The sequence below is a fragment of the Vipera ursinii genome (assembly GCF_947247035.1).
Source record: "Vipera ursinii genome assembly, chromosome: 2".
Lineage (NCBI taxonomy): Eukaryota > Metazoa > Chordata > Lepidosauria > Squamata > Viperidae > Vipera > Vipera ursinii.
In genome coordinates, this window is record NC_139513.1 from 5,478,542 (window position 1) to 5,494,447 (window position 15,906).

Sequence of the window (15,906 nt, forward strand, 5' to 3'; positions counted from 1 at the left end):
TAGAGTGGTGGGAAAATATTTGAGATGAGGGAGGGAGAAAAATAGGCAAGAAATGCATCTGGGGAAGTGTCATACTTCATGAGGAATGAAGAAATGCACCATCGCCTGGAAGTGGCCAGTACATGGCCCTCGCCTACTTCACATATCCGGCTTGGTGGGCTCTGGGGGAGAGGATGCCATGAGCAGCATGAGAGTCGATGTTACCTGTGCAATGCAGCCCAACCCCCAGCCTGCCTGGTTTTGGCAGGCAGCGGGGTGCTCTCCTCTCCTCCGAGAGGCTGAGCCGGGTGGCACGAATCTGAAGAGAAGCACAACACTGCCCAGCCCCTAGCCTGCCCGAAGTAGGCAGGGCCATGTGCTGGCCACTTCCAGGCAATGGTGCATTTCTTCATTCCTCACAAAGGGTGATACTTCCCTAGCGCGTGCCCAGTGGGCAGGGCCGACATGGCAGGGGCTGGTCCCTTGCTGTTTGCAGACGGCCTTGTGAAGCTAAGACTGAATGCATTTCAGCATAGATGGCCACCGTGAAATTGTACATTGACACCTGGCCAGCGGGGGCCGTTCCATTTAAAGGATGGGTTCACGGGCCACATGAAACCACTTTGCAGGCTGGGTCTGGCCCCAGGGCCTTGTGTTTGACATGGCTGCTCAAGGAGAAGGAAAGAAAATTCTGGCTAACCCAGCTTCGGCATGCAGTTGACAGCTGTTTTGTGGTGCTTCCCTTCTGGTTGGAGATGACTTGGGCTGTCTTGGCTCACGCTACAGCCTTTCATCCGCCTTTTCAGAGGGGTCTTCAGTCCACTCCAATCGGCCACCACCAGATCCAAGCTCCTGTAGTATTTCTCCTCTTTCGTTGCCCCTCCAGGGCAACTTTCCGACCCTTTTAAGTGTTGCTGGGCGAAGAGAAACCACACTGGAAAGCCAGAGCGCTTGCTTTTTCCAGTCATTCTGTCGGTGACCAAACCAGAAGTTCTCTCCAGTAGAACTCTTCTGTCTCACCATTAAAGAATCTACACAGGAGAAATTATGTAAATACAAAAAGTGTGGAAAAGCTAAACTTGGGAAGGACAGCATAATTTCTATAAAATGACGCCCACAGAAGAAGCTATATAAATCCATGGAAATAGCTTCAGAATAATCCTCGTCCCAAATATTTCAAGTCATTCAGAGCAGCGAGGATTTCTGTTGCCTATTTTGACTTGCCCACCCCTATCCAATGCTCCGGAAACGGATGCAAAATAGGAATTAAGCTCTTCAGTTTTCTGCTTTTTGCCCATCACAATTTTACTATCATTTCCAACCGGAGGACTGATGGCTTCCTTGATTTCCCTCATAATTTATCTAAAAAGCTATATATAAAACAGAATCCACATGCATTTATCAAATTTAGAAAGCATTTTCATCTGCAGTTGTGTTAATTCCCACAAAACTGTGGTCTTGTTCTTTTCTTTCCTCTATCTGAACAAGTCTTCTAGTTTCCCTTTGTTATCTTTCAAACAGATGGAGGAGTGAGATCAGCCCCAAAAAGATAACCTCTTTTTGAGCAGTTGCCAAGACAATTGTTCCTCACTACTTGAGCTTCCCAATGCATTTTGGAGAAGAAACTATACTCTTAGAACCTTGCTAATAAACTCTTATGTCCTGTAATTCTACAGTCCGCTATTGTGTATTCTTTTTTCACTATCTCATCCTGTCGTGGTCAGTAATACCAAGCCCCACATTTGAGTCCAGCTAGGAGGACAAACCCACTTCAGGAGGTCAGTTTCTCAGTTTTTTAAGGTAGTGCTGGCCCTTGAAACCAGATCAACTGTTCAAAATCCACTAGGCAAGAAAGATAAGCAGAAAAGGTGAACAAAAAGCCAAGACTTCAACAGAACAGAAATAGATAAAAAACAGAGAAGATGTAGGGCAGATTAGAAAATGGATTCCTATACTGAATCTATGGAGATTCTCAGTCACCCAAGGCAGAATTTCCCCAACCTTTCCCACTTTATTGAAGTATCTGCGTTTGCCTGCTCCTTGCATAAGGGGGGATGGGCAAGATACACATGCACTCTCAACCACCACTTCTGTGGCCCAGTTCCAAAAGCCTTAATTCTTGGCATCCCCTCCCAGGGAGGAAGAGTTGAGGACTTCTGATCCAGGTCATTGTTGTTCCAAAGGAGTTTTTTCAAAAGACAACTGGATTTTGTTTTTGCTTGAAGGTGTTTCACTTCTCATCCAAGCTGAGAACTGAAGAGGAAAATCAAACTCCAGTTGTCTAGAAAAATCACCTTTGGGGGTCCTTCATTGAGTCTCACCACAGTAATACAGACAACAGGACAAATAAAGTGGCCTGAAGGAACCCCCAAAGCAGGAATCCCAAAGATTGCATATTTAATAATAAATAAACGTCACTGTATGGCTGCCCTGGCCCCTTTTGATCAGATTTGCAGCCCCATCCATGTCTCTTCCACCTGTCCCACGAACACATCCACGTTTCCAAGAGGATTCCGGGAGAAAAATCTCAGCTGCCCAGAAGTAGCAATCCAATCCGCTTTGCTCATTTCTGCCTAGCTCAATCACCACCGCAGCCAACATCCTCAGCCCCCTATAGCCCTTCTCTGCACTCGCATCTCCTGCCACTCTGGGCCAAACATTCTGTCAGCAGCAGAACTGGGGTTTCCTTTCAGCGTCCAAACGGAACGGGGAACGCGAAGAGGACCTGCGCCGGGCCTTGAAGCAGAAGATAGGAAAGGCGGTAATTGCTGTAGGAGACGCTCTAGGGTCAGGGGTAGGCAACCTCGGCTCTTTTATAACTCAGGGACTGCAACTCCTAGAATTCCTGACTCAGCATAGTTAGTCCACGAGTCATAAAAGACCCGAGGTTGCCTACCCCTGCTCTAGGTGTAAATGAGGGAGTCCAATAAAGTTTTGCCTCTTTAGGAGGCAGATGTCTGACCCAGTGTCTTGCTGGCCAGCGGGGTGGGAAAAGTTTTGGCGGGAACGACCTTTAGCTGCTCTTCTCCGCCTCAGAAGCTCTGAGGGAGCGGAGGCCCGCCCCTTGTCCCTCCTCCCCTGCAGCCTGGAAAGGGGAGAGGGGAGGGGTAGGGTCCGCCATGACCGAGGGCAGCCTCCGGGGAAGCTTCCCCCGCTCGGACTTCGCCGAAGCGGGAGGACGAATGGCGGCTCCGGGATCTCCTGGGGCGGGAGCAGCAGCGGCCCTTCAGGCGGGGAGTGGAGGCGGCGGGGAATCCGGGGAAAGCAACGACGGCGGCCTTCCCGAGGACACCCGCAGCTCCGAGGCCGAGCGCCGGCGCTTCCGCAGCTACCGCTCCCGGGAAGCCGAGGGGCCGCGGGCGCTCTGCAGCCGCCTGCACCGGCTGTGCCGCGAGTGGCTGCGGCCGGAGCGCAGTAGCAAAGCCGAGATGCTGGACCGGGTGGTGCTGGAGCAGCTGCTGGCCCTATTGCCACCGGAGCTGGCGGACTGGCTGCGGGAGTGCGGGGCGGAGAGCTGCGCCCAGGCGGTGGCCCTGGCCGAGGGCTTCCTGCTCGGCCCGACATCCACCCAGGAGCTCGGGAAGGGGCGGCAGGTGAGAGACTTTCATCACCCTGGGATGGCGTAATCGTCTGTGGGAATAACATTGTGGGACACTATTCCCACCTTCTCACTTCCCACATAGTTTGTCCTGGACTGGACAGCCGCAATGCAAAAGGTATCCCACATGTTGATGGGCGTGGACGGGATGAGAAATGTCATAAAATTCATAGTTTTCCAGCGAGTACAACGAGAGGATCGGAAAAATACTTTCAGAATTGCAAGATTATGTTAACAAAGATAGAGCTATTTAACTGAGCTTTCTCTTACTTTATACACGTGTGCATCCTTCTGGATATTATTAACATATGCCATAAAATCAGTATTTATACTTTATGATTTCCTGTCACTTAAATCTACCCGAATACAGTCAAACATCTAGATTATGTGAACCTGGTGCAGGGCCATAACACTAGATACACATTATATATTTACACTACATGATCTACATAATGCATGGTGCTAAACAAAATAGAACATCTAGGCTTTGATAGACCAGGTACTATCACAATAGGGAGGGAAAGCAACAGATTGACATACCTTTTTACACCAGGAGTTCCCAAACGGGTGCAAGACAATATTCCAGGGGGTGCAAAAACTTGGGTTTTCAAAATTATACTGTACATGCATAATTTGTTGCCATTATTTCCAACTTTTGTAAGGAGTGGGAGAATATATCAGAAGTGTTCTAGAGCTGCGAGATATAGAAAGGGTTGGGAACCACTGCTTTACACTTTATGCACATCTCCACAGTTTGTTGTCCTAACTCCCCTGTGTTTCTCAATTTATTACCTAAAAATGTCAAGTTCTGATCTGTAAGTTTCTATCAATCATGTCACAGAATATTGCTCTAAAAAGCAGTTTAAGAAAGGGTCTGTCAGTGGGCAGTTTTTGGTTATGGAAGTTCCTGTCATTGTGTTCATAACTGTTACTAATTCTAGTTGGTTCCATTCTCAATTTGTGGCACGTCATTCTTTTAGCAGAGAAGAGCAATAAAGATGATTAGGGAACCGGAGGGTAAAACATATAAAGAACGGTTGCTGAAACTGGGTATGTCTATTTAATGAAAAGAAGGACTAAGGGTTACATGATACCAGTGTTCCAAAATCTCAGGTTGCCACAAAGAAGAGGGAGGCAAGCTATTCTCCAAAGCACCTGAAGGCAGACAAGAAGCAATGGATGGAAACTAATCAAGGAGGGAAGAAACCTAGAACTAAGGAAAAATTTAATCAGTGGAACAACTTGCCTCCAGAAGTTGTGAATGCTCCAACACTGGAAGTTTTTAAGAGGAGATTGGGCAACCCTTTGTCTGAAATGGTGTAGGGTTTCCTGCTTGAGCAGGGGGTTGGATTAGAAAACTTCCAACCTCCCTTCCAACTCTATTATTCTATTCTGTTCCAGTTCACCTTAGTCTCCGTGTACTTATTAAGGACAATATATCATTCACTGAAGTTGGATATCGTTCTGAATCATTTTGCAAAAATGGTTTATTGGGCAAATCTGCCAACAGAGATTCTCCCTAGTTCAGCTTTTCTTTTCTATATATTCAAAATTATCTTAAAACATTTATCAGTAAAAGTTAAACCTGACTGGGAATTTGACATGAGAAAAAAAATGAAGTATCCAAATTGCCTTTAGTGAGAGTCACAATGTTTTCAGTGGGTGCATTTTACCTTTGAAAACGTCTCAGTGTTCACTTCAAGCTCTCCCTCTGAACTACCAATTTGGTGGTTTCCTCATGCAGGAAGCACAGGGAAGCCACCCCAAAAGGGAGGGGAAATTGATCCTGTCTCTATCAGGAGATAAATGCCCCCAAATCTAAAGGAAAAAGAGTACGAGATAGTACAGGCATAAATACATTCATAAAAAGGAAAGGCCACAATGGTCAGGTGATTATCAACAAATAATAGCCTTCCACAGAGCAGGATTTCTCAAGTTTTCTTTTATGGACTTGAGTTCGAAAAGTTCAATTGGAGAGAAGGTAAGGCAAGTGAACTAACATGGTTAAAAGTCATTTGAATCATAAATCAGGCCATTCTATCACTTGCAGGAGCCATTCATGGGGGAGATCTCAGCAGAGCTCCAGGAAAGAGTAGATCCATCCAATGATTCTGAAGATCTTTCATTCAGGAGGATCCAACTGGGACCACCTTGCCAGGTAAGTTAAGGGTTTTTTGTGAAAGGTTTAAACCCCTTCTATTCATGAGCTTCTTTGAAAACCAAATGCTGAGTCCATGTGCATTTCAACCTGGTTTCCTCACAGAATGACCCATTTAGAAAATGTAATATGTGTGTTCGGACAGTTTAATCTTTCTTAGTGATTAATATTTATATGTTACTTACATATAAGGTCTATACATATGTTATATATAGTATGTCTAAATGTGTGCTACGTATGTGTACACTTTGAAAGCAAGCAACTAAATTTCATTTTTAATGTGTGCCATTGTGCCCACAGTAAAAAATTACAATAAAGGTTATCTGTCTTTCTGTCTGTCTATCATCTATCTATCTATCTATCTATCTATCTATCTATCTGTCTGTCTGTCTGTCTATCTAAATATTTTTCAAAAAACTTTGGAAAAGCAGATAAAAAAATAAAAACCATGAAGCGAAACAATACCAATTGTACAAAAATTGCTTTAGAAATAGGCCAATATTTCCACTTAAAAATTAATTACAGTATGCACAAATGTCTCATATAATGACCCCTAAGTCAAAGGTAACAGGTTTTCCTGGTAAGACTGTTGGTCAATTGACTTGATATTTCCAGAATCATGTACATTTTAAAAAGAGGCCAGGTAAAAAATTCTTAGTCGGTATCTCTTGTTTTCTAAGAAATGTGTATTTTACTGGACCAGAGAGATGAGGCCATGGGATTCCCCTACCCAAAACCATTTTCGTGAGTTATTCCAAGCCTGGGGAGGGGGGTCCCCAAGAAATATCATTCTGCCACTTGGATGGATCTAAGTCATACTTTCTGCCTTTAAAACAGCAGCATGGAAGAGGTACAGTATGTCTGTCCTACAAGAAAATATCCATTTGTCTCTTGCAAAACTCTCTTTTCTGTGTTGGAAGCAGGGTGGATTTGATTTAAATCAAGTGAATTTAAATCATGATTTAAATCACTAGTAAAAAGGCTCAATTTAAATCAACTCGATTTAAATCATAATTTTTAAAGAGCACTGTCATCTCTGTCCCGCAGCGACTCCTCCTCTGACCTGCTGTTGACTCACTGAAAGTCTCATTCACTTTAATGGGATGGCTGGTGATGCGGCAGTGACACAACAAGGTGAGGAATGTGGCGGGCAGCAAGTGAGTGGATGTCTGCTAACAGGCGCTGCCATGATGGATCTGAAATGACAGGTGCTCTTTAAATGTCAGGACTCATTCTTGCTGGTAATTAGAATCCTTAATATTATTTGCAAAGAAAATGAAGGATCCCTATTTAGAATAATAAGCTGTCAGGTTAGTAAAAAAGCAATATCAGAACCGATTTTAGGTTAATAAGTTAATCCCACATAGTTGGAGAACTATTCAAATTCTTTTATTTAATTAAAACTCTAAGCGCCTGGTACAGATGCATTTCTCTTCAAACAATCGCGCAGTTTGTAGTGTATGTAGATTTGCAAAACAATGGGATAAAGGAATATTCCTGAACTTTGTTTTATGATTTATCTCATGGTTACTGTGAAATTGTGTGAATGCATCAATGCAGTGCATGTTATCTCAGCTTACAAAGCTTGGATACCAAAAATGTAAATATTGTAGAATATACAGCCTCATGCTACATAACTAAGCTCCATTTCATACTGAACAAACTAAATTATTAATGAATCTTAAATAGAAAACTATATTTAGATAGATTTTTTACTCCAAAAGCATTTTATTAAAATAAATTTAATTTAAAAAATCTGATTTCAATAAAAAAATCCAATTTAAATAAAACAAATCCGTTTTTTTAAAAAAATCATTGATTATGATCCACCCTGATAGGAAATAAGAAAGAAAACATAAGAGAGGACTGTCTCATGGGAAATATTTTCTTTTTCTTTCTAGAATACAGATCCCTTTGAGGAGGTGGCTGTGGACTTCACAGAGGGGGAGTGGTCACTGCTGGATTCTGGCCAGAAGGCCTTGTGCATGGAAGTCATGCTGGAGGTTTCTAGGAATATGGCCGCTCTGGGTAAGGACCCTCATTGGTCTGGGTTCAGTTTATTGGGAAAGGTTTTCAGTGGCAGCTGAACATGGAAGATACTTGCACTCAGATATTTAAAATGGCCAGAACTGTACCTGGCCACCACCTGTAAAACCTCTCCTAATCTCAAGAAAATCAGGGTCAGAGTATGTAGCATGTAGCTAATATCCAGTGTACAGCGACAGGTGAAAACACTCTCATATACGTCCCCAGGCAGTTATGGCTCATGTTAAAGAATGTCGCTGGTTGATTTTCTGTATATATAATTAGTCTGGAATAGTATTTACTCTTGATTGTACATATCACCACGAGGTAGGCTTTAATAGCACCTGTTACCTGTGTTCAGTCAAGTACATCCTTATCTTTCACCAGCGGCACTCTAGACACCTCTTCCTCTGTTTCATCCCACTCAGTTTCTCTATATACCATGGAAGATAGAGAGGTCTGTGGGTGAGGAGAGGTTGCATGGGTGCAAACATATCCAGAGTCTCAGTCACCTTCCTGTTCCAAACAGTGATTAAGAGCTTGACTGTACCTTGCAGTACATCAGCAGTTATAACCCTCAGTTCTTTCTGCAACCCATTTGGATCCAGCAGTCGCTGGTGGCGGACCAGTTCAATAGGTCCTGCCTCCCTGCAGGGGGTACAGCTTTTCAGAATCTCATTGACACAAAATTGTGACCTGTGCAAATGGAGGGACCAAAGACAAGGCCACCAATGTATAGCATGTAACTAATATCCAGTGGACAGCCACAGGTGCAAAGCCCATACATTAGGGCTTTTCAACCTTTTCACCCATTGTACCACTTTTAGGATATGGCAACATTCCAGTACCACCAGTCACCTAGGAAGGTATCAAAAACTTGATGACGCAAAAAAAGGGACAAAAAGTGATGAAGTACAGGTAGTCCTCGACTTACAACAGTTCGCTTACTGACTGTTCAAAGTTACAATGGCACTAAAAAAATACTCCCCAAGCCACAGCCGAGCAACACACCTGCCTCCCCACCCGGCGGCACTCTTCCTCCAGTCTGAGGTTTTCATTGTTGTGAGCATTTGTTTTGAGGATTGGCAGCAGGAGTGGAGTGGGTATGTGTTTGGTTTTTATTCCACCCGTGTGCTGGGTGGTTGGAGCAGGTTTTGGTCACTTCACATGATCCTGGGACACTGTGACCATCATAAATATGAATCAGTTGCCAAGCATCTGAATGTAAATCACAAGACCCGGGAGATGCTGCAACATTCCAGCTGATTGGCTGGCACTTCTTCTGGGCTCAGAAGTGGAAGGATCAGCACCGAGTTCTAACTGGAGCCTGGCGCTGATCCTAACGCTTCCACTGAGCCCTGACAGCCCCGAAGAAGCACTGATCCTGGAGCTTCCGCTGAGCCCTGACAGCCCTGCAGCTCCAGTCATCTCTCACTCAGGCTTCTGTAGTGCTGCCACCAGTTCAGCTCATTCCCCTCCCCCGCTACCACTTTTCTAGAATGGTCGTGCACCACCTGCCAGGTGCCAATGTACCACAGGTGGTACCCGTACCACTGGTTGAAAAGCCCTGCCATACACTACACTTTGATTCTCTTTAACAGCCAGCCCCCCCCCCGCCCCGGATCCCAAACCAGCTGAGCTATTTCATGGGCAATTTTGTCCAAAGTTGTCATTACAGCTACTCTTCTAGAAAACAACTAAGGCCTTGGCAGAAATACTCACCATAGCTTTGTGAAAGGCCTTAGATCAGGGGTGTCAAACTGCCGGCCCACGGTCCAGACGTGTCATCCGGAAGCCATGCCCACCCCATTGCCGGCAATGGCAAAACAGTCCTGATAAGTCTCGTGACATCACATGATGTCGCGAGTTTGACACGTCTGCCTTAGTTACTCCACAGAAATGCCTGGGAAGATTGACCTATCAGCACCAAAGCCTTAATCTGGTTCAGGGCTGAAAAACCTTGAGGTTTCCATTAGAGTGTCCTAGGACCTAGATAACAATTTCAACCCAACATCTCCTAGTTTTAACACATGGCTGATACCCAACCTAAAACTCAGATGGACATATTTTTGACAGGGAGAGACAACCCCCCTCCCTTCCTAATAATTTTGAATTCTAATGAGACTTTCTGGTTTTTTTTTTTCCAAACTAGGTGATGGTGATGGGCTGGAAAATGAGAATGACAAACAGCTGAGGTCATTGACACTACAAAGTGGAATGTCTACAAAGAGCCATTCCATATCTTTTACTTTATCTAAAATACAGCAATGGAAATTCACTGAGAGCACTGATACTACTTCACATCAAAGGATCCACACAGGGGACGAACCATATAAATGCCTGGAGTGTGGAAAAAGCTTTTTTTGCAACTTACAACTTTTTAATCATAAGAGGATCCACACTGGGGAGAGACCATATAAATGTATACAGTGTGGAAATGCATTTACTCAGAAAAGTGGTCTTATTAGTCATGAAAGAATCCATACAGGAGAGAAACCGTTTCAACGTACAGAATGTGGAAAGAGCTTTGCTCAGAAAGGAAATCTTAAACTACATCAGACAATCCATAAAGGAGAGAAACTATTTCAATGTATAGAATGTGGAAAGAGCTTTGCTCAGAAAAGACAACTTAATGTTCATGTTAGAATCCACACACGGCAGAGATCGTATAAATGCTTGGAGTGTGGAAAAAGTTTTCATTGGAACAGAGATCTTATTCGTCATGAAAGGATCCACACTGGGGAGAGACCATATAAATGTATACAATGTGGAAATGCGTTTATTCAGAAAAGTGGTCTTATTAGTCATGAAAGAATCCATTCAGGAGAGAAACCATTTCAATGTACAGAATGTGGAAAGAGATTTGCTCAGAAAAGACAACTTAATGTTCATGTTAGAATCCACACAGGGCAGAGATCGCATAAATGCTTGGAGTGTGGAAAAAGCTTTCATTGGAACAGACATCTTATTTGTCATGAAAGGATCCACACTGGGGAGAGACCATATAAATGTATACAATGTGGAAATGCATTTACTCAGAAAAGTGGTCTTATTAGTCATGAAAGAATCCATACAGGAGAGAGACCATTTCAATGTACAGAATGTGGAAAGAGCTTTGCTCAGAAAGGAAATCTTAAACTACATCAGACAATCCATACAGGAGAGAAACCATTTCAATGTACAGAATGTGGTAAGAGCTTTGCTCGGAAATGCCGACTTAAATTTCATCAGACAACCCATACAGGAGAGAAACCATTTCAATGTACAGAATGTGGAAAGGGCTTTGCTCAGAAAGGACAACTTAATGTTCATGTTAGAATTCACACAGGGCAGAGATCGTATAAATGCTTGGAGTGTGGAAAAAGCTTTCATTGGAACAGTGATCTAATTTGTCATGAAAGGATCCACACTGGGGAAAGACCATACAAGTGCATGGAGTGTGGAAAGCAATTTACTCACAAAAATTATCTTGCTAAACATGAAAAAATCCATACAGGGGAGAGACCACATAAATGCACAGAATGTGGAAAGTGCTTTGCTCAGAAAGGAAAACTTAATTTTCATAAGAGGATCCACACTGGGGAGAGACCATATAAATGTATACAGTGTGGAAAAGCGTTTACTCAGAAAAGTGTTCTTATTAGTCATGAAAGAATCCATACAGGAGAGAAACCATTTCAATGTACAGAATGTGGAAAGAGCTTCGCTCAGAATGGACAACTTAAATTTCATCAGACAATCCATACAGGGGAGAAACCATTTCAGTGTTCAGAATGTGGGAAGAGCTTTTCTCAGAAAAGACAGCTTAATGTTCATGTTAAAATCCACACAGGGCAGAGATCGTTTAAATGCTTCGAGTGTGGAAAAAGCTTTCTTTGGAACAGAGATCTTATTTGTCATGAAAGGATCCACACTGGGGAGAGACCATATAAGTGCATGGAGTGTGGAAAGCAATTTACTCGGAAAATTTATCTTATTAATCATGAAAGAATTCATACAAGGGAAAATAAATGCACAGAATGTGGAAAAAGCTTTGCTCAGAGAAGACAACTTAATGTTCATGTTAGAATCCACACAGGGCAGAGATCATATAAATGCTTGGAGTGTGGGAAAAGTTTTTATTCAAGCACAGAACTTATTCATCATGAAAGGATCCATACTGGGGAGAGACCATATACATGCATGGAGTGTGGAAAGAGCTTTATAGACAAATGGCACCTTGCTTTCCACCAAAAGAGGCACACGCAGGAAAGACCGTATAAATGCATGGACTGTGGAAAAAGCTTTCATTGGAACAGCGATCTTATTTGTCACAAAAGGTCCCACACTGGGGAGAGACCATACAAGTGCATGGAGTGTGGAAAGCGATTTACTCGGAAAATTTATCTTATTAATCATGAAAGAATCCATACAGGAGAAACACCCTATAAATGCACACAATGTGGAAAAAGCTTTGCTCAAACAGCACAACTTAATGCTCATAAAAGGCTCCACAGAGAATAGATGAATGTAGTGTGAAAAAAGCTTTAATAATCACAAGGCATTTACTCATGAAGGAATCCACACTCAGGAAAAGCCATATATTGCAAGGAGTGTGTGGATATAATTTTTCCTGGGAAAGAACATTTTACTCATCATAAAAGGATATACATAGGGAAGAAACCTAAACGGACAAAGGGGAAAGGCCTCTAGTAGAAACTCCATTAAAGGATTCACACAAGAGAAATCATGTAAATGCAAAGAGTGTGGAAAAGCTAAGCTTGGGAAGGACACCATAATTCTCATAAAATGATGCCCATAGAGGGAAGTATATAAATCCATGGAAGTAGCCTCAGAATAATCTTCGCCCCAAATATTTGAATTCATTCAGAGCAGCGAGGATTTCTGTTTCCTATTTTGACTTGCATTTCTCTCCACACACACGTCCCAATGCTGTAGATACAGGGATGCAAAATAGGAATTAAACTCTTCAGTTTCTTGCTTTTTGCCCATCACCATTTTACTATCATTTCTGAGCTTCTCGATATCCTCTCAGGGTTGGTGGTTGAGTTCCCCAAACTCATAGTTTTGGGTGACTTCAACCTACCATCCCTGGGGGGATCATCTGAGTTAGTTCGGGAGTTCATGGCTTCCATGACGGCCATGGACCTGATGCAGGTTATTCAGGGCCCAACTCATGGGGGGGGTGTCACACGCTCGATCTGGTTTTTCTATCTGGACGGTGGTTAGATGATTTCGGGGGGGTTCTCCAATTATTACACCCCTGTCATGGACCGATCATCATCTCCTGCGGTTGGTCTTCCGTTTTGCCACTCCCCGTCGTGGGGTTGTTGAGCCAATCAGATGGTTCTGTCCTAGGCGCCTGATGGGCCCTGAGCAGTTCCAGACGGCGCTGGGGCCCCCACCTGCCTCCTTTGCTCACAGCTCGGTCGATGCCCTACTGGAAGCCTGGGAAAGGGCAGCCACAGAGGCACTCAACCAAGTTGAACCCATGCGGCCCTTGACCCGGCGCAGATCCCAATGGGTTTCCATGGTTCTCCATGGAGCTCCGGGAGATGAAGCGTCGGAGACGGGGCCTAGAGAGCTGTTGGCGATCCAGCCGATCCGAATCCGACCGGTTACGACTAAGGTCGTTTACGAGAACTTATCTCGCGGCGATGAGGGTGGCGAGGTCTAACCACTTCGCCACTCTCATCGCGTCCGCAGATAATCGCCCGGCCGCCCTGTTTAGGGTAACTTGCTCTCTCCTTAATCGGGAGGTGAGGGAGGACCCCTTGCAGGGTCGAGCCGAGGAGTTTAGTCGATTTCTGTCGGACAAAATCGCTCAGATCCGGACCGGTCTGGACTCCGACTGGGTAGAGTCTGACGATGAGGATACGGGCGGCCTTGTCGATTTAATCTGGGAAGAGTTCGACCCTGTGACTCCTGAAGAAGTGGACAAGATCATGGGGAAGCTGAGCTCCACCACTTGTTTGTTGGACCCGTGCCCCTCCTGGCTGACTTATGCAGCCTGGGATGGGACACGAGGCTGGCTCCAGGCAGTGATTACTGCTTGTTTGAGTCAGGGTAGTTTTCCCGCTGCCTTGAAGGAGGCGGTGGTGAGACCCCTCCTCAAGAAGCCTGCCTTGGACCCAGCAATTTTAAACAACTATCGTCCGGTCTCCAACCTTCGCTTTTTGGCGAAAGTTGTTGAGAGCGTGGTGGCGCAGCAGCTCCCTTTGTTCTTGGATGAAGCTGACTACCTAGACCCGTACCAATCGGGTTTCAGGCCCGGGTACAGCACGGAGACGGCATTGGTCGCGCTGGTGAATGATCTCTGGCGGGCTCGGGACAGGGGTTGTTCCTCTGTCCTAGTCCTTTTAGACCTCTCAGCGGCTTTTGATACCATCGACCATGGTATCCTGGTGCGACGTCTCAGGGGGTTAGGAGTGGGAGGCACAGTTCTCCAGTGGTTCTCCTCTTACCTTCTGGGACGTTCGCAGTCGGTGTTGGCAGGGGGGCAGAGATTGACCCTGAGACCTCTCATTTGTGGAGTTCCTCAGGGATCGGTTCTCTCGCCTCTCCTGTTCAACATCTATATGAAGCCGCTGGGTGAGATCATTCGTGGTTTTGGAGTTGGGTATCACCAATATGCTGATGATACCCAGCTTTTTATTTCGACCCCAAACCACCCCAGTGATGCCCTCGACGTGATGTCCCGTTGCCTGGAGGCAGTCCGGGTCTGGATGGGGAGGAACAGGCTTCTACTCAACCCTGACAAGACTGAGTGGCTGTTCGTGCCGGCATCCCGGGAAATTCCGATCATTCCATCACTGGCCATGGGGGGTGAGCTATTACCCCCCGTAGATAGGGCCCGCAACTTGGGGGTCCTTCTAGACTCACAGCTCTCTTTGGAAGAGCATATTGGAGCTGTGACTAGGGGGGCCTTTGCCCAGGTTCGCCTGGTGCGCCAGTTGCGGCCCTATCTAGACCGGGATGCCTTGCGCACAGTCACTCATGCGCTCGTGACCTCTCATCTAGACTACTGTAATGCTATCTACATGGGGCTGCCCTTGAGGTCCACCCAGAGACTCCAACTGGTGCAGAATGCAGCCGCGTGAGTTGTCTTGGGAGTTTCCCGATACTCCCATGTTATACCTTTGCTCCGCGAGCTGCATTGGCTACCGGTTGCTCTCTGGGTGAGGTTCAAGGTGTTAGTTATGACTTACAAAGCCCTTCATGGCGTGGGTCCGGATTACCTACGGCAACACCTGCGGCCGGCATCAACTTCCCTCTGTCCAGTGCACTCCCACAGAGAGGGCCTCCTCAGGGTGCCGCCGATCAAAGAATGCCAATTGGTGACCCCCAGGGGGAGAGCGTTCTCTGTGGGCACGCCAGACCTTTGGAACCGCTTACCGGTTGAGCTCCGGATGGCCCCCGACCTTCGCTCCTTCCGGCGCGATCTCAAAACATTCTTTTTCGAACAAGCTGGCCTGGTCTGACGGGATGGGGTTGGGTTTTTAAAACTAGTTTTAACTTTAATATGTATTGATTTTATGGGCATGATGTTTAATGACTTTTTAATTTTTGTATTCGATTTTTATTGTGTATTGCCCTGTTCACCGCCCTGAGTCCTTCAGGAGAAGGGCGGTATAGAAATCAAATTATTAAATTAAATTAAATTAAATTTCCAACTAGAGCACTGGTGGGTTCCTTGATTTCCCTCATAATTTATCTAAAAAGCTATATATAAAACAGAATCCACATGCATTTATCAAATTTAGAAAGCATTTTCATCTGCAGTTTCGTTAATTCCCACAAAATGGTGGTCTTGTTTTTTCTGTTCTCAAGATTTATCTGAACAAGTCTTCTTTGTCTTTGTTATCTTCTGACCAGAAGGAAGAGTGAGATCAGCCCCAGAAAGACAACCTCTTTTTGAGCAGTTGCCAAGGCAATTGATCCTCACTACTTGAGTTTCTGAATACATTTTGGAAAAGAAACACTATACTCTTGGAACCTTGCTAATAAACTCTTATGTCCTGTAATACTACAGTCCGCTGTTGTGTATTCTTTTTTCACCATCTCATCCTGTCGTGGTCAGCAATACCAAGCCTCACATTTGAGTCTAGCTAGGAGGAGAAACCCACTTCAGGAGGCCAATTTCTCA

The 15,906-nt window shown here is 44.9% G+C and overlaps 1 protein-coding gene across 3 annotated transcripts; it reads left to right on the plus strand.

Moving 5' to 3' along the window:
- Positions 1 to 3,108: 3,108 nt before the first annotated feature.
- On the plus strand, positions 3,109 to 15,791 carry LOC310635871 (zinc finger protein 24-like). 3 transcript variants are annotated; one of them, XM_083355207.1, is made up of 4 exons: positions 3,109 to 3,572; positions 5,628 to 5,735; positions 7,637 to 7,763; positions 15,636 to 15,791. In XM_083355207.1, exons 1-4 carry the CDS (start codon positions 3,162 to 3,164, stop codon positions 15,710 to 15,712), a joined length of 723 nt encoding a protein of 240 aa, XP_083211333.1. In that variant the 5' UTR covers positions 3,109 to 3,161; the 3' UTR covers positions 15,713 to 15,791. The 3 variants fall into 3 exon arrangements, with proteins under 3 accessions (XP_083211333.1, XP_083211332.1, XP_083211334.1); XM_083355206.1 differs by lacking the exon at positions 15,636 to 15,791 and adding an exon at positions 9,913 to 12,885; XM_083355208.1 differs by lacking the exons at positions 7,637 to 7,763; positions 15,636 to 15,791 and adding an exon at positions 6,783 to 6,865.
- The last annotated feature ends 115 nt before the right edge of the window (positions 15,792 to 15,906 follow it).